General features: G+C 43.1%; 1 protein-coding gene across 3 annotated transcripts in view; it reads left to right on the forward strand.

Moving 5' to 3' along the window:
• The first annotated feature begins 354 nt into the window (after window positions 1–354).
• rxraa (retinoid X receptor, alpha a) overlaps window positions 355–22,312 on the forward strand; it is a 114,302-nt gene continuing 92,344 nt past the window's right edge. For all 3 annotated transcript variants that reach the window (XM_080047180.1, XM_080047178.1, XM_080047179.1), the window contains exon 1: window positions 355–688. In XM_080047180.1, the coding sequence (XP_079903306.1) occupies window positions 661–688 (28 nt within the window). In that variant the 5' untranslated portion in view covers window positions 355–660. The remainder of the gene's footprint in view (window positions 689–22,312) is intronic.

Raw genomic sequence — 22,312 nt, forward strand, 5'->3', positions numbered from 1 at the left:
ACAGCACTGGCTCAACAGATGTGACCAGGTTAACATAACAGGAGATAAGCAGTGGAAAGAATAAGTAGCTGGCTGCTGCTCAGCTGAAAAGGCTCCACGTGATCAAGTAAAAAAAAAAATATATATGGGAACATTTTTGCACACTTTTAATATCTGAGACTAAAATTCATTGGGTGTTTTTCCATACTTTTTGTGTTTTGCTCACTTCGATAAAAAAGGCTCCAGTCTTTTTCGGCGGCGTCGCTGCAGCTTGGGCCGACGTCGGTGGGAGTACCCCCTGCTCAGGTCCCTTTTGCAGTGCAGATCCAGTAGTTGGAGTTGTTGTACACCGCGAGCAACGAGAGAGGGAGCGAGGAGAGGAGAGAGGAGTGAGAGCGCAGCAGCTGAGTGAGCAAACATTGGGGTTGAAACACTAGGTTATCTGCCGAGACTATCAGACGTCGACCTGTCACTTTTTTCTTTTTTTTCCTCCTCTTTTTACCGCTTTGAGCCCAGTCCCGTCTAGCAACTTGAAAGAGGAGCATAGCAACCTTACCGCAGCAGCAGCAGCAGCAGAGCCCGGGTCTGCTCTGGTCTGCTCGGGCAGCCAGCCTGTGAGAGAAAAAAACACTCCCGAACGCATTCGTCTCAGCTGGCATGAGCTAACCTACCAGGCAGACCATGGAAACCAAACCATTCTTGTCATTGGGTAAGTTTGTTTGCTTAATGACAAAGCCTCCTACTATTATAAACTCTGTGTTTTGATAGGACTTTTCGTCGGCAGATTAGTGTGAAACGTGTCCTCGCGCTCTCTCTCTGTTTGTGTGTGTGTGTTGCCCCCTTTTCTTCTTTTGACAGCGCGTGGAGCTTGTTTAGAGCTGTTGACAAACTTTAGCGTTTATTTATCGCTGTTTTTGCTAACTTGGACTTATATATCGCCCTAGAATGAAACCAGATACCCACTCGCTATGTTGCATATCATGTCCAACGCTGCTATGTGAGCCGGTGACATTTCACTTTGATACGGACTGACATCTCGCTCTGGATATGCCGCGCGCCCAGCTCGCGTGCGCTGCTCCAACTAAAAATGTGCTTGTTGTCAAAGTTAGCGTAACACTTTAATTTTCAAAGTGTTGGGTCGTCGAGAAAAAAATAACATAAAACCACGACGAAGCTTGGTAGTTAAAAGCGTTTTTTTGTAATGTGCGTCGAAGAGTAGGACTTAACACGTTTTAAATTGAGAAAGGAATTTTTAAGTTGAACGTGCTGTGTAGCCTATTAAAACCAATAAACCTTTTTGCCCTTCTCTAAAGCATGTGTTTGTAGCCTACTAAGTTAGCATAAGTTGTGTGTTTTTCCTTAAATTCACATGGTAACTCGATGCTATAATAGCCTACAAAATAAATAAATATGCATGGCAGGCATTTTAAGCTTTATGTTTGTTTTTCACGTGACTTTGACCGTTTGACTTTGAATTTGTTACTGGTGGTTTTGACAATGAACCAAAGCAGGCAATTGGGATGTGAGATGTGGCGCTGTGTGCTCAAACAAAAGCTGCTGCTGGAGTTATTTGGGACAGCCTGAGTTTTTCTCTGTTCTGCACAAGTGCAGATTGGTGCCAACTCCACATCAGTAACAGACCAGTCACTGGCATAGGATTCTCTGGACACTGTTGTCATTTCTGAGCTGCTATTTCCTAAAACTATTAAATAAATATTTATGGATATATCACTGAGTAAACACTACTGAATGTCTCACTTATTATAGGGGAGAGAGGGCCAACCTTTTAATTCATAATTGATTCACAAAGTAAATACTTGAAGTAACAGCTGTCATCATTTTGAAATAGGCACTGTTCACAATGAACTGCTTATGCATGACTCTCCTTTGAAAACCATCCACCATAGGCCAAGAGTAGCCTATGCTATTAAGATCCTCTTTAATTTACAGCTTAAACACACACTGTCACAGTCCACAGGCTTGCTGCACTGTAAATCATTAATAGTGAATGCTCTTGTGAGTTTGTCAGGGCAGCAGACCCTTGTCCCTTTGCAGCAGACATAGGCTATACAGCAGCATTAGTATTGCAGGAGCTGTATTGTAGGCGAGCCCTCGTATTGTGTCTGCTGCTCTTTCATTGGGGGCGTCGCGTTACACCTTCGACACGTCTCATCAGCTGCCTGGATGCACCCAGGAGGCTCATGCTCAGGTAGTGTGTGTGTGTATGTGGGGGGGGGGGGCTTCTCAGACACTGGGGAAGCTTTCTACTGTTACACGGATGGGACCCCTTAGCTCGCCAACACTGTCACTGCACCGCAACGCCCCCTTCATGTGGCTTTCCCAGAACCCCCCCCCCCCCCCTAAAAAAAACTTGCCAGTGTTCCACTCACTGACAGGCTGTTTTTACAGGTGCACCGTATTGTGTGTCCACGGCTGAAAGTGATCCAAGTTTTTCAGGTCGGCTGAATGCGCACCACCAAAGTAAGCCCCATGCAGACACTTGTGACAGCATGTGCACAGAGGACGGTATCTGAAAGGCTACATGGTTGGTTTTAAGGCTTGACACTTTCATTGTTAAAGGCGAGACACTGTACAGTATATTTCTCCTACACAACCATCTTTAATTGCCATTATCTCAACATTAGCTTTTTTCAATACTCTGCACCAAAAATGTGAACTCCTAAAGCACTTACATCAACTACAATTAAATTAATAATTCTTAGCACTATTCTGAAGGTTATAACCAAAATATTTGTTCATACGTTCTTATTTGTCTGATTTATGACACATTTTGTGATAAAATTTATGTACATATTATGTTTTGATTTATGAAATGAAAGACCTTCCAAAATCGGTTTTGTAAAAAAGTTGGTCACTAATAAGATGTGAAAAAGAAATAAAGCTATTCACTTTATCCAGCATCTAGATTATTGGGTTTCAAAGGGATGTACATTTACTCATAATTAATTTTATTGTCAAATTTGTATGAACGCTTTCTGAAAAAGTTGTTATGAATAAATATAATAATTTTAAACGCAAGTAATCCATGATATCTATAAGTTTAAAAATGTTACCCTACAGTGTCTGACCTTATTTGTATAAATGGAAGAGGTGGATCACTTTTCCAGCTTTCCTTATAGTCTTCTTGGCCCAGCAACTCCTTGTGCTGTATCAGCAGCTTTTGTTCGTCTCCTAGAATAATCTGTCTCTCATGCAATCGCCTGTGTATATTGAAACCCGCTCCATCAAAGGCCCACTTACTTGAGAAGCCGCCGATTGTTAATTGTCCACTTCAAGGACGCCGCTATCTGCGAAGTCCTTGAACGTATCGATTAGCCGCTCACTCAAGTCTAATTGTCTGTCGTGCCGCATTAGAAATTCTGACATGCAACTGTTTGAAATGACAAGCCAGTACATTTCACAGTTATAGATTGCTTGTGATGATGACGACACCCCCCCCACCCCCTCCCCTCCCCCCTCACCCTTTGGCACCATGCTCTCAGTGCTGTTATGCTGATCCCACTACCCACAACCCCCCTCTCCCCATATGACATACAGCTATAAAGACTGAAGGGGGTGACATTGAAAGGGTGAATGTGTCCTTTTTGTCAGAGCAATGTGAAGCTGACCATGACAGTGAATTGCACAATGTGGCTGTATAGTGAAAGAGAGTGTAGAGTATTTGAACAGGGCAGAGGGAAAGAGCCTTAACCCCTTTAGTTAAGGTGATCTGGATCATGCATTGATTTTCTGTTTAGGTTGATTATTTTGTGGCAGCACGTAAGTAGTAGTCCTCTTGCTAAATGTTACACATGTCTGGTTGTATTGAGTTTTTAAGGCATCTGAGGATAAGAGCATGTTGTGTAGGCTACCGTAGTACTATGTTTTTTTCTTTTTTTTTAGGTGGAAAAGCCCTCGGAGACACATTTTTGGATTAGGGCTATTTAAATAACTTGACTTGACTACAATTAGACAGAGACTGCACTGTGTGAATTGTAAAGCCCGTCATTTATAATGAACTGATTATGAAAGCAGTTTGTGCTCCAAAGATTTTGGTTCCAGACTTAGATATGCAACTTGCATAAAAAAAAAAAAAAAAAAGAAAAGCAATACCCAGTTTAAAAAAAACACACACACAACCTTATTTGTTCATGTGTAATGAAAAGGAAAAAAAAAATACTGGATTAATTAAGGCTGACTTAACACAATTATAAAACTTTTATTCACCAATTTCCCCTTTTTTGAATAGAAATTGAATATGCTGAATTTGGATCCGTAACTGTACAACAAAGCTTCCTCTTTTGCTTGACAACGGTTAATCAAACACGATGGAAAAGTGGCCGATGGCTCACTCCAAAGGCCTGTTTTACCACCTGCAATAGAAGACTGTGTAGTTCTAACAGAATCCAGTGGGACCAAACTCTGCCGTGCTTTCTGTCTGGGGGAACACAAGGATCCTGAAGCGCACAGACACGCACACAGACAGACACTCACTCGCATAATCAATGAAGTTCATGGTCTTTGATGAGAAAGTGAGATGTGTGTGTGTGTGTGTGTGTGTGTGTGTGTGTGTGTGTGTGTGTGTGTGTGTGTGTGTGTGTGTGTGTGTGTGTGTGTGTGTGTGTGTGTGTGTGTGTGTGTGTGTGTGTGTGTGTGTGTGTGTGTCTGTGTCTGTGTCTGTGTCTGTGTCTGTGTCTGTGTCTGTGTCTGTGTCTGTGTCTGTGTGTGGAGAGGGGGTGTGGCTGACATTCCTTTTCTGGCAGTAACTCAGGAACAAAGGTAATACAGGGAGTGGGTATGTGTGTGTCTGTGTGTGTGTGTGTGTGTGTGTGTGTGTGTGTGTGTGTGTGTGTGTGTGTGTGTGTGTGTGTGTGTGTGTGTGTGTGTGTGTGTGGTGGGCGTGGGCTGGTGGAGAATTACATTGCCGAAAAAGCATTTGGCCAAGTTAGTCTTTTTACGGCCGTCCAGTTTTGTGTTCCTGATGCTGATGCCTTCGCTCCCCTTTTGAGAGAAGAAAAAAAGGGGCTGCAGCTGTCATTTTTATTGGAGGAGTTTTATAGCGAGACTTAATGGCTTAAAGTGACAGCTCTCTCTTTCTCTCCCTCTCTCTCTTTTTTTTCTTTTCTCTCTCTCTCAACCTCACCCACGAGGCCTTTAACTCCAGCAAATCAAAGAAAATTAGCTTGCCTTCTATGTAACCCACCCTCTACTTTCCCACCCCTCACCCCTGCCAATGTTGAACCCAAACTAAACTGTTACAAAGAAAAAGGACAGATTTACGTTGCAATTATGAACACAGCGACAGTGTGTTTTCTTAATTACGGTCAACCACCATGAAGCGGAGTGTTTTTTTTTCTCCCTTCTTCTTAGTGGAATTATTTTTCTGCTGATCAGTGTGAGGCATTGAGAGTTGGCGTCAGATGAAACGCTGCATATTCCAGCCTATCGCGGCTCCCCTCACGGCGGCCCACACTTGTTTATGATCTAAACAGTTTGAATCACAAACTGCTGGAAGGCTTTTTCCCCGATGCACAGGCCGCCGTGAGATGACTTAGCGCTCGTTAATTATTTGTCTGAAGAGCTGGTGGCTCGCAGGAGGTCTTTTATTGATAAAGGTCGCGCTGCACTCTGCACCTCAGACCTTGACCTTTCACCCTCTCATGCTCCATCATTTCAGGAATTTGCCTTCCGGCGTTGCATTCTGTAGTTTTTAAAAGCGTTTAAAGGCAGTAACTTGTAGTTCTTTTTTTTTTCTCTCTTCGGTTGCGTTCCGAATCGCATACTTTCTACTATATAGTATGTAGAAAAAAGATTTAGGATTTCCCGATTCTTGTTGCCAGATTTAGGATGGTTAGAAGTACCCGGATGTCCTACTTCATGCGGCCAAGATTGTTAGTGTTGAAAACTGCATCCTATTTGGGCCATTATGACCCACAATCCAGTGCGCACGTGAAGTGACGTAACATCGACGAAGCCTCCATATGAAAACAAACGGGGATGCGACGGATATAAAAGCAAGAGGCAAGATCAAGGCGCAATGTTATGATGAAATAAGAGAGTAAAGTATGTCCCGGTAGTATGTCTACTGCATCCTAACTAGATTATTTTTATCGTCGCATGTAGTATGTAGAATAGAAAAAAGAAAGAGTATGCGATTCGGAACGCAACCATTGTGTGTCTTTTTTTTTTTTTTTTGTCATCCTGTGTCCTATAATGGTGCTGGATCTAAGGGTGCGTTTAAGTGTAGTCAATAAAAAAAGAAAAAAAGGAAACTTCACAACTTCCTAGAGCCTTAGGCGACGTCTTCACATTGCTTGCTGTATATGCATGCGATCCCCAAGCCCAAAAATACTGAGTTTATTGTAATGTACTAGAAAGCAGCAAATCCTCACATTTTTTAAGCTAGAACCTTGGAACCTTTGGCATTTATTTTTTCCCCTGATAGACACCTTAAAGGTACAGTCCGCAATTCTGTAGAACGTCTTGTTGTCAATCACTTTGTGTCAAAATCAGTGAATATCTCCTCACCATCTGCTACCTGTCCGTACCTGTGTGTCCAGTGTTTATACACAGCCTAGGCTCTGTAAACTGATATGTAAACAAAGGTCGCCCACCAACCGCAACACGTCCCGTTTACAGTGCCTAGGCTGTGTATTAACACTTGATTTTTCAAGTAGCAGATTGTGAGGAGATATTCGATGATTTTGACCAAAAGTGATCTTGACAACAAGCTTTCACCAGAATCGCTGACTGCACCTTTTTTAAATGATCCTCAGACAATCTTTTCCAAAAGTACTTCACACTCCCACAGCTTTGTATTTCAGAGATTTTGTGTGGTTTTTTTTTCTTGCTGGGAACACTTTCACTTCTCTGTATCGGAATCACCCGAGCACCGTTAGTCTCGGAGGTTTATTGCAGGTTCTCTCCGAGTGTGTGAATGGCTTTAGCGCGGGGCTGGCAGTATGCAGGCTGCGTACAGACAGACACTCTTTTGAAGTGGAAACGCTCTAGTCTCTGTGGGGATTTGGCCAGATCACACTCATCATTGGCACTGAGAGGAAGGTCAGTTTGCCCCCTATAGTCCATCCAGCACTCTCTATTCTGCTCTGTTGCACGTTAGGATAGAACATAGAGACAGACTGACACAACATAGAAAGAAATGGGGGGAAGAAATATTTGAGCATATTATATATAGGCTAACTTCTATCCGCTCCACTCCTCCACAATTCTCAAGTTGGCATGTTTTTTTAATAATAAAAAACAAACTGTCTGCTCTTCTTCTATAATCGCGGTAATGCATTAAAAAAAAAAAAAAAAATCTCTCGGCTGCCTTGGATGGGTTATGATGTGTTTTGTAATTAAGTTATGAGTATAGGCTTTGATGGTTATTCGCTGGAGAGGCGTGACAAATCCAGATACGCGATGCTCTTTCATGTCATTATATATCCTTATGCCCACAATTCTTTTCCCCCTCACTAATTATAATTGGCCCCAATGAGAAACCACAGAAAAAAGAAATCTTGATTTACTAATACAATGTAAGTAGTGGAATGGAGTTTTTATTTTCAGCTTGCAGGGTGATGGGTCAAAAGAAGTGAGATGGGAACGCTTTTTATATGTATATTATTATTTGTATCCGTTACACTCACTGGATGCCATGTCAACAGTGTGTAACATGATCAAAAGCCCCAGCGATGTGTTTGATGTTTCCGTACTCCTCAAACAAACATGAAGAATTTGATTGTTGGACTCCTACTGTGAGAAGTGTTTCTAATAAAACTGTGTATCCAGGTGTATACACAGTACTCTCTCTCTCTCTCTCACTCACTCACACACACACACACACACACACACACACACACACACACACACACACACACACACACACTCTCTCTCTCCTGCTCTCAAAACAGCCCGCGTGTCTGTGCATATGTACATGTAAACACCGGCCGGCGCAGCAGAAACAGAGCAAAGGTAATTAAGCCGCTCCGTCACGGTGTCTTTTTGGAGGTCACAGGGGGCAGGAGGGGGTTGTCCCAGGGTGCCTCACGCCTGAGCCTCCCTCCCTACTCCCTACTCCCTACTCCCTACTCACCTACTGACTCTGCTGCTGCTGTTGCTGCCGTTATGTTTGTCTGTCACCTTGCCAGATGCCAGGGCAGGGGGGGCGGGACTTCCACGCGCCGCTGGGCACCGGGCCACGGAAATCCCACAGCATGCAAAACACCTCGCTTATGTGTGGTTATCTGTGTGTGTGTGTGTGTGTGTGTGTGTGTGTGTGTGTGTGTGTGTGTGTGTGTGTGTGTGTGTTGGTGTTTGGGTGTTGGCAGAAGGCAGCAGTTTGGAGCGCAAGGTTATGTGTATTTACACCTGCATGCCAATTATTGCAGTTTGACTCGATTAGGCAGCTCCACTGCTAGCCACCATTTTTTAATACCTATGATAAAATGCTGTAGGTATAGTATGTATGTATCTCACGCAAACACATAATAAGATTTAATATGAAAATATTTCATACCTATGAAATGAATTGGAAAGCGCATTCTGTTTATCACCTCAACATTATGTTAGATAGCAACAACTTGCCATTCCTTAACAGTTGCGATAATGTAGCATAACTGCATAATGAAGTCGAAACAATGAATGTCCCCATGTTAGGTCTGCTGAATAGTTGCTATTTAAGACAAGCATAACTGTGAGAAACAATACATTGCTGATAGCACACTTACAGTATAACAGTAGCCCCTGTTCATCATGTTCCTCTTTCCTTAGTGACTGTTTGGTTCGGCAAACATTTGTACAGGTTTCAGGCTCTCGGTTTAACATACACACCAGGTTTCCATATTTACATATTTCACCTCTGGCCTGTTGTACCCCTGAATATCTCAGTGCAGCTTAAATGCTACATTAAGGAAGCTAGTTTTCTGTCTTTTTCTAGCAAGTTGCCCATAGAGTTCTTGGTTTCCTTGTTTCATATATTTTTTCTTGTTCAGTCTTTTTCAGTGTACAGATATTGAAGCTGCTGTTCAAGTGGATATCAACTAGAATATTTCCAGATAAGACACAGTGGGTTAGAAAGTTGTATTTGACTCTTAGGTCCTAGCAATAAAATGAAAAGGATTTAGGTTGAACTTCAAAGTGACCCTTTAATCCCGTCTGTATGGTGAGAGGCTGTAGGAATAACTACTGCAATTATGATCAACAGAAGATCCATTAGAGGAGGTACCAAACAGCCTGGATTACTGATGACACTGAGAATACCAAGGGACAGTAGCAGATACAGAAGTATGGACAACGAATGGCTCCAAAGAATATAAAGCTATAGTGCGTATAGTTACAACAACACTGTTAAATGAGGTAAGCCTTCGGTGATCGCTTATGGATTGTATTCCTTCTGCTTGTACATCCAGGTTTTTTCTAAGCAGTACAATCATCAATTTAAACATTTCTTGGGCGCTTCTTGGGATTTTTCTGAGCTCCTGCGCAAGTGTTGGGGGGGGGGGGGGGACAGTTTGTAAACTTGGCCATACTGAGAAACAGAGAGAGAGGTACAGTATGTGGAGCTGATGGGCTTAATCAACTTTGTGTCAACTCGTTTGGCAATGGCTTGAACGTAACCTACATAACCTACATTCCTTTACAGTATATGAAAATGTGACTCACTATAGCTTTAACACTTACATGCTTAATGCGTAGTAACGTTAACAATATTTTCTCGAATTAGCGTTCACTAGGAAACGATAACGTGTGAGATAACAGGGTTCTTCTGTGGGCTTTCACTCTGCCTGCAGTAGAGAAAGAGCCATTAACTCTTTGTTGACGCCTGCAGGTCTAGCATGTTCATACATCCGCCCAGACTGTGGCCCCCTTGGCCTCGGCACACACACACACACACACACACACACACATGCACGTCCACACACACACACACACACACACACACACACACACACACACACACACCCACCTGTACGCATGTGCAAACACACACACAGACACAGCCAGACTTGAGCACACATATAGGCGGCCTGTACTGGAGTCTGGAGGACTTTGTTACCTATAGTTAGACACCTTGCTGCGGCCGTCTGGTTTTCGGAATGTTCCCAACAGGCAGGAAGGGTGTGTATGTGTGTGTGTGTGTGTGTGTGTGTATATTTGTGTGTGTGTGTATGGGGGGGGGGGGTGGCTGTCTATCTGGAAAAACAACATCGGCAACACTGAACCTCTAACTCTTGATATTGACAGATTGTACACGCTGTACCGATCATTCTGTCTGGTTGGGTTGGCTGTTCCCTCTCTCCCCCTCTCCTCTGCCCACAGCAATCAATCAATTTGAGTTTGACGTTTTATCTTTCCAAAAAGGGAAATTTTTCGCTTTGCAGACCAAGGTTTGCAGTAATTCGCGCACTAGAGCGATGTCATAAAAGGCAACGAGGCCACATAATATTAACCGACAATGAAACGCATGATACATTGCTTCAATACAAACCCATCTCGACCACTGTGAGATTAGAATGCACACAAATGAGTTTTTTTTTTCTCTTAGTCACTAAAAGACTGACTGAGTGCTTACTTAAATGTATGCTCTTTCATATTGGCCATGGAATTAGCTAACCTGCTTATTAGGCTTAGAAAATTGCATATAGCGCCGCCAATTGAAAAAAATGTCATGAAATTGCATAACGTTCATGGCTTTGTATTACCGTTCCCTGACTGCGCATTAATATTTATTTTTTTCTTTCCTCTGTAACAATGAGTTTGGAAATCCATTTCAGATGTAAATGCCTTTTGTAGTTCCATGTAAATCACTTTGTGCGTTTGACTTGACAGACAGACAGGCAGGCGCTGGTCCGTGTCTCTTTGTCATCGGCGTGTCTCTTCTACATACCAAAGTGTTGACGCCCGGTCGCCTGAGCAAAACGCCTCCGACAAGTTCAAGTGTCACATTTAGGATTCTTTCTTGTGTTTCAGGGCGAGCAAATGGAGGAAACAGGAGAATGCTGTAGATTAAAGAACACAGATCTTATTGGCAGGATTGTGTGTGCAGCAGCTGTGTCGATTTATGTATTTGTGTGTGTGTGTGGGTGTGTGTGACTGTCTGAGTAGGCTCGCAATAAGGCGGCATCTAACAGTTACTTTCATTATTGATTTATTATGTTGTTTTTTTCTTCTATCGTTTATCAATCATTGAGTCTTTTTTTAGATGTCAGGATATATTGAAGAAGGTCTATAACACGACCTCTTCACATTGTTTGCCTGTGTGTATCATTCAGCTTACAATGACACCAAACAGAAGAAAGCCGCAAATCACACGAACAAATGGAATTATTTATCTATTGATCAGTTCACTAGTTGTCGTAAGCCAATTTGCCTGGGTTTGAAAACTTTTGAGTATAAGAGAAGTGCACTATGTATGCTTGGGCACACACACATACAGTATGAGTCTGGCCCGCACATGTATGCTTTAATGTGCCATGTGCAATGCTAAGCGGATGCTACAGTACGGTACACACAGTCAGAGCGGGTTGGTGGTGGTATGGTGGTAACAACGGGGACTCCCACACTCACTGATTGATGAACCGGTATGTGGAGTGGAGTAGAGTAGAGTTGAGTAGCGGAGTAGTAGTGTGTGCTGTCTGGGAGAGAGAAAAAGGGTCAGGGGTTGTGGCTGGGTCACGCTCTGTGGGAGAGGAGCATTCTCAGTCAGCAAAGCAGACATGACAGCGTTTGAATGGAGGTGAATGAGGGGGGAAAGCAGAAGGGATTGGAAAGCAGGGGGGTAGGTTGGAGGGTGATAGAGCTGCACAATTCATCTTAGCAAAATTGTGATTTTCTATGCAATCTATAGTTTCTTTCGCTCATGTTATTCCCCTATGCATTAAAGTCAAGCTGAATGTTAAAGTCTTCGCTCGGGATTCCAGCTGATATATCAATGACAATTAGCGACACAGTGTAAAACTAAACAAGCTATTACTGTATCATTCCCGCAAAGAACTCAATAGTTGTAGTAACTTGTCAGTGTCCCCCCTTGAAGCCGCAGCATGTTGATACTGTGGACTTTAAATACAGTGGTTAGGTTTCCAAACGGACTGGGGGCTAGGTTTTTATGTTATGCATTCTAAAGCTGTAACTTTTAAATTCTATATTTTTAGGGTGTGTAAGTGTCGGTAAATGTTTTTGTGGGATAAATTCTTGAGGAGAAAAATGTTGATTGACATTTAAGTGAGAATGGTGCGGCCCTAGTGTGTGGGTTAAAGCAGATCAGTGTACTGTAGACTAGAGGCTTGCAGAAGGAAGCAGGAAGTAGGTTGTTTTTATTTAGGTCTTGCTTCACTTAGCGCATGGCCTTTCTTTCCCCTGCTCCGCACCAGTGCTGCTATTGTTAGTAACAGAGTTAATTGTTAATTGATCCAAAGAGCGATAAAACAAGGCACCTAATCTCCCACTCTCTCCGACACACACACAAACACTCACGCACACACGAGCACATGTGCAGTACGGAATGAGTGTGTGTGTTTATAACAGGATCCTAGTGGATGCTAAGGTGCCCTGGGGGCTATTAAAGCCCCTTTACTTAAAAGGCACTATCAGGGAACACTGATGTGCTGCTTGACAGAGGGAGGGAGGGAGGGAGGGAGGAGGAGGGATTGCTGAAAGAGAAAGAAAGAGAGAAGAAAGGGAAGAATGAAAAAAGTTCTTGGAGCGGCCGAGCAGCAGAAGGAGGGAATAAACAGAGTGAGCACATCTGGATTGCCTCAGCAGAATATTTGTGCAACATCTGGAAAAATTCCCTGGAATTTAAGGGTCCCCTCCTTTCATTTGAGTTCTTTTTTTTTCTCTCTCCGTCTTTTTCACTTCTTCTTCTTCTTCTTCTTCCATCGGCCTGTTTTCTGCATCTTCAAAGTCTCTTAGCCCCGGTTGCGGCAGCAGGCACGTAAATACTGGCGTAGTAAATGCACGTTGAGCCCTTGCCGACTTAATAGCAGAGGCCAAATTGGGCCCATGTGACCAACTCCCCCTTTGTGCGGCAGGGCCTGGCTAATTAAGTGGCACAGAAGTGAGAGGGCATCCGGCTGTGTAGACCCCGGACCTATAGGGCCAATGCTAGTCCTAAACACAAGCCTTAATTAAAACAGCACCACACTCAGGCAGACACTACACTTCTAGCATTAGAAATAACCTCTTTGTTTTCTCAGACTTTCCTTGTATAGCATGAAAGAGCCAACACACATTATGATTAAAACACAAACAAGCTACCTTTTGTGTTATTTCAAAAACCAAATGCAGCTTGTTCATGTATGAGTTGTCATTGAAAAGAGACGTACAAAGTTAGTTCATGAGTCTCCCTTTGAGGTACGGAATCCCTAGAGGGACAAGAAAGCCTCGGTATTGAATCAACACCTTCAGTCGATTTGCATCACTCACATTTCAGAGTGCACGTTGCGTTGCGTTGAGCTCCATCGCCCTCAAAGTACATAAGAGAGACATGCTGGTTATCTCTCTCTCTCTCTCTCTCTCTCTCTCTCTCTCTCTCTCTCTCTCTCTCTCTCTCCATTCATTAGCGATTACGATTTGGACGAGCCGCGAGTGCCTTCTGTCTCACCTGGGCTCGGGTTAGCTCTGACAGGCAGGTTAGCTCCCTCAGTCAGAGCAGAGGGTGGGAGTTGGGAGAGCGCACAGGTTCATGCTAATGTTGCGGCTGCGCTGATCAAAAGACATGCATCACAGTCTCCCTCTGATGAGCTCACTGATGCCTATAGGCCCCCCCGAGAGATACACTATACGCAGGCTACTGATCAGAGAGAGACAGAGAGGGGGGGGGGGGGGGTGAAGGGGAAAGGCATACCTACATATAGAAGCTATAATGAAGTGAGTGAGAGAAATGGGTAGAGATGAAGATAGGAATCCAAGGAATATAATGTAATTAGTGCTGAATCGATATAATTAGTATGTTAGGTCCGCAAACATAGACAACATGAACACACAGGCCAAACTTCATTCTCGTAATATTACAACTTAAATCTTGCAATTTATTTATGTTTGCCCTCCTAATAAAGGAAAAATAATCAATAAAATAGGCCTAATTGATAGAAGATTAACAATGGAATGCCAAAAATTACTAGTTTCCAACCTTGTTTCTTTCATTTTCTGGTTAGGTGAGTGAGGGGGGGGGGGCAAACAAGTGGTTTTCAGTCGGTCAGTCTTCTCTCTTTCTATGAAACTCACTGAGATGATTATTTCTTTTGCTCTGCAGTTGGCCTACATCTTTCTGCATGGCTGAACTGACAAGTTGCTCTCCTGTCTAGGAATGCTGATGTTGATGATACAGCGTACTGTCATGTACTATGCATGATGTTACATTGTGAATGCAGAGCAGCTTTAGCCTGTTTGTCTGTATGTCTGTATGAGGATGTATGGTGGCATTTGTGAGGGCCAATTTATTGTGTGACAGTGTATATGCGTTGGCATGTGACCCAGGGCTTATTTATGCTTTATAGAAATAAAAATAAAAAGTGTAAAATAATTATATAAACAAAAAATCCAGTGTTTGATGAATTGTTTCAGCCCTATTCGACACACCCACACACCAACACAGAAACACACTGGCACAATTTGGTATTTTTAATCTTTAATAACCGCATTATGAGATTATGACAGATTATGGGTCATGTCATGTCATGGTTCAATGGCAAGAGGGTCATGTAATACACACAACCTCTACACCAGACTGCACTGTGACGCATTTCCCCAAATGCTTTTTAGGTTATTGTATATACAGACATCTCCGTATGACCTTGCAAAAAATGTACCTTGGCCTGGCCCGTCCACTTGCCAGCCTGTCCCTTGATCCAAATTGAATTCATCTGTTTTTGGACCCTGTACGTTTTGAGAGGGTTGCACCGTTGCTCAGCTCTAAGCCGTTGTGACGGTCTGTCTCCCTTGGTCAGTAATTGTTATTTGAGATGAGTCTTCACCCCAGAGGGCAGATTTAGTATTTTTGGAGCAACCTTATGCTTCACTGGCTCTTCATCGCATCTCCCAGCTTCTGCAGGTAGATGTGTAATGATGTCATCGCTGACATTTCACTGTAGGGATGGAGGGAGGGAGGGAGGGAGGGAAAGAGGAAGGGAGCTGCAAACCACTTTAAAGGTTTTCCTCACCTCTTCACCTTGACCTCACTACAGTAATCAAAATAAAGCCCATCCTTATTGCTGGGGTTATTTGCTTTTTATGCGCCAGAGGGCTTAGTGACTCCTGCTCTACACTGTAAAACCTCAAATAAATATCTTAAGGTTAAGCAAAGATTTAATACTATACCTCCATAAATGCCTCTAATAAATTACCAAGGCTTACCATTGTTTTCATTCGAGGCGAGGCGATCGGCGTTGATGTTAAACACAGACACAGACCTTAGCAATGTCAGTCCTTTAACAAAAGAAAAGATAAACAGTTTTACTGCGATTACTATGTTATATTATTTTTATTATATTATTGTTTTGTAACCTGGAAGAAGTAAAAGTTACATTTAAGGCTTTTTAAAATGATCATTAATACAATTTGACGTATGACGTGACACCTAATAATTACATGCAGTTTTCATGAGGGAAAAAAATCCATCATTTAGTTCCCGTCGGTCTAGTCATGTAAGCGCATACTGTGGCAGGAGGAATATTTATGTCTCAACGAGGTCCGCTGTCTACACAACATTTTCTCCGTTGTCGTACAACTCTGTATAGATGGGATCTTCAGCTGTCTGATTTATTTGCGCCCTCAAACACAAGTCTTTCCAAACGCACCATGCAGCAGCCCCCGTGACCCTGGAAGCCCCCGGGGGTCAAACTGATCTGGAAGCAGCAGAGAGAGAGAGAGAGAGAGAGAGAGAGAGAGAGAGAGAGAGAGAGAGAGAGAGAGAGAGAGAGAGAGAGAGAGAGAGAGAGAGAGAGAGAGAGAGAGAGAGAGAGAGAGAGAGAGAGAGAGAGAGAGAGAGAGAGAGAGAGACACACGTGTTGGTCTGGGGGCAGCCGGCGTCATTACATCACATTGACTGGCTTTAGATCCGGTGCATGGGGAATCTCCAGCTATAGGGGTTCACTTAGTGAAATTATGATGAGAAGCATACTAGCTGGAGGCAGATTCCAGACCAGCTGTCTTCCTCTCTCTGTCTGTCACTCACAATTACACACACACACACACACACACACACACACACACACACACACACACACACACACACACACACACACACACACACACACACACACACACACACACACACACACACACACACACACACACACACACATATCCATTTTCTCCGGTCAAAGCTTACCACAGACATATGTGATTGATATTACACAGGCTGAGATCCAGGGGAATGGAGCTTATGACCAACTTAGCCTCAGACTGTAGTCACTCTGCTCAATAGGCAGCTCATTCTTCATACTGGAGCCAATTGCAATCGACTCCTCTGGCCGCTACAGTGTGTTTACAGTTGCTACGGTCACAAGTTGGTGAGCGGACTCATTCCGACCAATTATCGCACCATTAAATGGACATACAGAGTTTGATTTTTCTATTAAAAATGGCGTTAAAGCGGCTGTGATACATTGATTTCATATCGTTGACCATGTGTATGTGCACGATAATGAACTAGTAGAAAGTGCATCACAACTGTATAACGCACACCTACTCGTTTACTATCCGTTACGTGATGTCACTATCTGAAATGAATAGCCCCACTGACTGTCCCAACTTCACGGCACACGTTTGCTGTCACTTTGCGAGAAGTTTAAAAAAAAAGTGATATCTCTGTTTGGTAACATTTCACAGTCCCTGTTTGCTTTTCACTGGGCATAATAGACAGTGCAGGATACGGCCATTAGCCCCGTCACAATGGAGCCATCTCATACTGGAACAGTGTTATGATCGTTTTCATGCTATTCTCAGGCTCTCCCTTTGTCTCTTGTCTCTGTAGGGTAAGGCTCGCTCCGCTCTTTTAATTCTCTGTTTTTTTGTGCTCACTGAAAAGCCTAGAACGCAGTGCTGCAGCGGCCTCTACACCAAGCCTCATCCCCCCCCCCCCCTTCCCTGAGGGAGAGAAATAATTTATCAAATGAAAACTACATTTGTTGTGTAAATGACCACATGCTGTACGATATTTAATCCTGCCTGCAGTCCATCCCCAGTCATGTGATTTGACCTAGTTTTGCATGCCTCCCTCGGCCCGTCTCTCTCTTCCTCTCTTTCCCTCTCTTCTTTCTTTCTCTCTCTCTCTCTTTCTCCCACAGTCTCTCTAAGTGTGCCTCTGCCCTCTTCTTCTTCTTCTTCTATCCCTCTTTTTCTCTTTCTCTCTCTCCATTCTCTTCCCTTTTTTGTTCACTGCTGGCTGCTGTCGACATTTCTGTTCCTTTTCATGACACATCCGAGGATTTGTCTTCTTGTTAATATCTGTAACCAGGGGACCAATAACTCAGTGCTTGATTATGTACTGAATACACGCTAATTTGAAAAGACAAAGACATCTGTCTTATGAAGGGGGAAGTTACACTCACGACACTTACCCAATGACTCGCCCGTGTCAAAGAAGCCGACTAGTATTACTGAAGCCATGAGTCACTCCATCATCATCATCCTCCACTTCCTCCAAGATATTCACCCACAAGACGGCCGGCTACGCACAATCATTTCTGCATTAACTCAAATGTCAAGTGATGAATAGTGAGCATTTCAGATTGGACTTTTAGCAAGCAGGCCCCTTGTTCTTCTATCGTTAGGCAGTATTGTTCACACAACGCATCCTGTATTCCGTCTGTTCATTGATTTGTTTGCGTTGTGAAAGACATTGTACATTTTTCGATAACCATTACTTTATGCAATTCAATCCAAAATTGAGGACGTAAACTGTTGCTTCTCGTTCATTGGCATGATTCTATGAAGTTCGTATGATTTGTGTCACTGCCGGTACAGTTTCAATGGTGACGTTTTTCTCTTGAATGGCACTGTAGCTGGCAGTAGTAAAAAAAATATACATGTTTTTTTTTTGGCTGATAGTGCCACTTGCCACAGCCACCTGCAGTGTGATGCACCTTGCTGTCACATTATGCTTATAGAGAGAAAAGATAGCAGGGTATAAATCCATGTAAATATGAGTGCCTTTGATAGTTAAATGGCCCAAAGGAATGCCCAGTCTAAAAAGCAGATGCTGCCTGCTTGGCCCAGTGTGTGAAGTGTAACAATTTGGTCGCCTCTTTGGAATGTGTGGCATGCATGCATCCCTGAAGAGCAATATAGATTTGCTCACGCCTATGATGAATACTTTAACTCTTAAAAGGCTAAACCTCCTCAGCTATCTCACTAGCCCACCGAGCACCGATGATCTTTACACATTTTGTATATACAGATCCATACAAGCTGTTTTCTAGGTCACCATAAAGAGTGTTTTACATTTTACAGGGGCTAATCATTTTCTGCCGATATGAATTAGTAATGTAGCCTTGGTGTTAAAGCATTCAATGTCAAGGCTTTGTTAAGCTTTGATTTTTCCGCAGTGTGCAATTGCTATGCCTTCCCAAATTACAGTGAAAACTTCTGATACAGTGAAACTACCGTATATGGTGTTCACAGCTCACAAAGGGGCAATTACATTGTCATAGAGAAGTGAAGTGATTTTCACCATTCAATGGCATCCCATGGCCGGAAAAAAAAACATATTTTTGTTATACAACTCACTTTTATTTTTAAACGTACCTTTATGCATTATTGGCCCATTTAAGAGTAATCAGAATAGTATATATTATTCTTAAGTACTTCAAATGTTCAGTGAGTTCCAACTCCTTGTCATATTTCATAATTCTTTCGTCAAGAGCCAAAGAGCATGTTGACATCCTTTGCCAGAACTCTCCTGGACATTCTCAAGTCTTTGCTAATGACTTAAGGATTATTTAGGCCTTTTGCTTTTCTAAAACGACCTCATTTTATATTCCAGGAAAGAGTCTCAACTGGCGTCTGACACATTGGCTAAATAAATACATAATTTGTATGAAGAAAAAATAGCAAAAGTAAACACCAATGAACAAAAATGCTTTCTAACTGTTGTGTTTACACATATAGAAATGCCTTACTGAATATCCCTCACAAATGGCTTGCTTGGAACATTGACGCCAGGTCGATGTATGTTTATTTTTAGACATCCGAAGTATAAAAAAACCTTACCAGTTCCTTCCTACGTCTTCCCAGCCTTGTCATTAATATGGGACATGAGATGTTGATACTTGAATGTGTACTCGGTGAGAGAGCCCTGTTGTCTCCATTCATTCTCTTGGGCCCAAACTCTGTATTCCAAAACTCGACTTGGGTCTGTTTCGTAAGCACCATTTTTTCCAATCCAAGTCTTTCCTCACTCCAGCCTGGCTCAATGTCCTATAGTGATACTGAATCAGAGGTGTCTACTTTACAGGCCCGTTTACTGTAGATTTGAAAAGCCTGGACTGGATTATTTCAATATTCCCCCCACCCCTCTTTCCTATTCCCCAATGGAGCTTTTACAGTCAACAGGCTTCAAACAACATTACCGCTTTAAAAAATCCCTCTATTCATATTTGATGCTTCCAATTTAAAAGAGATATTTTATCCAAAGAGTGAACTTAATCCCTGTTTTTAAAACGGCCTTAGTGGTCTGTCTGGTATGATTCCTCGTCTACTGCATTATGAATTTCAGTGTTTTTTTTTTATTGTCGTTCTGCTTTTGAGTGCACACACACACACACACACACCCAGGCTGAACAGCTGCCGCTCCATATGTTTTTGTTTCAGGTTTTTGAATTATGTAGCGCTTCGTATTAATACGTTTCAAATAACGTGCTCGAACACACTGTTTCCCACGATACCTATAATTGTCTTTCTTTTAATCAGGTTTTTCAAATGCAGCTGCGTTTCCATTTTTAGGAATGAGACATTTACCCAAATAACCAGAATATGAGTAATCAGTGTCTCAAAACAAGCTGAGTATGTTCTGGTGTGGATCTGAAATGGGATGCTGTTGTACATTGTGCTGTGCTGGCGTGAGCGAGACAGTGGGTGCCAAACGTCCTTACGCAAACAAAGGCCGAATTAGCAAATGTTAATGCTTGAAAGTCTTGAATTTGGCATGTGCCAACCTTGAGGGAATCTGGGTCAGAGTTCAAGTACATGTTGTTTGGAGAGAGAGAGCAGAACAGAGGACGTGTGTGGCAGCAGCACAAGTCCAATTCCTTCTGCTGTGTCCTTGGCTGTTTTGTACCATGTTTACATCCTCAATGCTTAGATTCAAGATGTACCAGTGGATAGGCTGGAGGAGTAGGAGGTTAATGGGAGACTGTGTGCTCCTGTAGAGATGGTATATAGCGTGGGTGTGTGGAGTCAATCTAGAGGGCTAACAGGAAGCCTGCTCTGGGACCTTCCTGCAGGAACCTGGCAGGCGGTGAGTGGGGCACAGGTCGCTAGTTACACTGTACCACACCTCCCTGTCTGCCTCCGAGCAACTCTCTCCTTTCACTCCCACGGAATATTCAACGGCATACTGTAAAGCCAAGGTTTAGTTTAGCATTCATTGCTTGAGGTAGATTCCTTTGATCCCTTTTAAATGTCAGCTACAATCAAGGGAAATCAAGGCCATGGCATGGATTCATTGTTAGAACCGTATCCAATCGTGAGCAGTAAAGGTGGAGTTAGCGATTCTGGAGAATGCTTGTTGTCAAAATCACTTGTTGTTCAGAATCAGTGAATATCTCCTCACGATTTGCTACCTGTCCGTACTGCACGCTGACAATAATCTGCTATTAATACACAGCCTAGGCACTGTAAACGGGCATGTTTCTACAGTGGACCCTCTTTGTCAACATAGCCTTTGTTTACAACCCATTTTACACAGCCTAGGCAGTATCTGCAGATTATTTCCAGCACGCACACAGTACGGACAGTAAGCACGCCGTGAGGAGATATTCACTGATTTTGACAAAAAGGGATTTTGACAACAAGCGTTCTCCAGAAGCTCTGACTCCACCTTTTCAAATGTCAGCTACAATCAAGGAAGGTAGTGGCCATGGTATGAACACATGCAGGAACCGTATCCAACCGCAACCATTAATCAAGCAGTGCAAAACCAGGGTGACTCCTCCAACGTTTACGACGGATTTCCATCCATCCGCGATCCAACAGAGGAAGCGCATTAGGCCCAGTTTTTATCTCTCTTGCTGTTCTAGTGGTGATATTTCACAGCTGAGAATAGGGCCCAGTGTGCGCTGTGCCAGGGGGCTGTCGGCGTGGGCAGACGGTCCCGTCATGTGAACAGAGCTACTGTAAAGATCAGCGGAGGGATAGTCCATTTTGAAATGCTTCCTTGTGTCCCGGGTGAAAGGAGCCTCTTTTTACCCCCACAGCTTTTTTTTTTTAATTCTTTTTTGTCTGAGTCCAATCACACAAATTTGATTACAGACATTTGCCTAAGGAGCTGCTCTAGCTGCCGGGCTGCAGTGAGGACCTTGTTCCCTATACTTGCCCAAGAGAATGGATCTGACAAGAACAAGCATTCTTTGAACCGACCCCTTCTTCTCTTTCCCCTCTAACCTCATTTACCACACTATTTTAGTCCCCCCCCCACCCCCCACACTCCGACAGACAGACACACACACACACTCCAACCACTGCCTGCCTTTGGCTTCATCACGTCACAGCAAGTGAGACGAATGACTGTTATAAATATTGGGAACCGCTGCTTCGGTGTCATCTCAGCTTAACCCCGGTCGGGACTGTGTAATGTTTTATACAATGCTTCGAGTGAAGCCAGGACGTCTCTGTGGGAAAAAAACTGAAAGCACTGAGACAGTGGGAGCAATGGAGCCACAGCCAAAAATACATCTATCTGTCATTCAGTATAGAATTACTCAAGAATACTGCTTTCATAACGCTACCTTAGGGCCATTATAAATGCAGATGCACTGTCTGGATGCAGTCTGAAAACGACGCTTGGTCTGGGCAAATAAGTGTGTGTGTATGTGTGTGTATATGTAGTCAAGATTACACTGTTTTACACCAGCCAATCCAGTGAGTGCATTGTGGAGGTGTTGGGGTCGGTTATTTACACCAGAAACAGCACAGGAAGAGGAAGGAAGTGTGTGTGTGTAGGTGGAACTTATTCAGCGGCAAATTTTGCCACAACCACAACCACACTTTCAACTAGTTGTCTCCAGAAGTGTGTTCACTTCACTACGTGACAGAATGATGTCTGGCACTGTGAGAGTATAGTCTCAACCACAGTGTCAATAGCAGCACTGTTTATAGACTGTTGATATGAAAA

Source organism: Ammodytes marinus, assembly GCF_949987685.1.
Source record: "Ammodytes marinus genome assembly, chromosome: 18".
NCBI classification, from domain to species: Eukaryota; Metazoa; Chordata; class Actinopteri; order Uranoscopiformes; family Ammodytidae; genus Ammodytes; species Ammodytes marinus.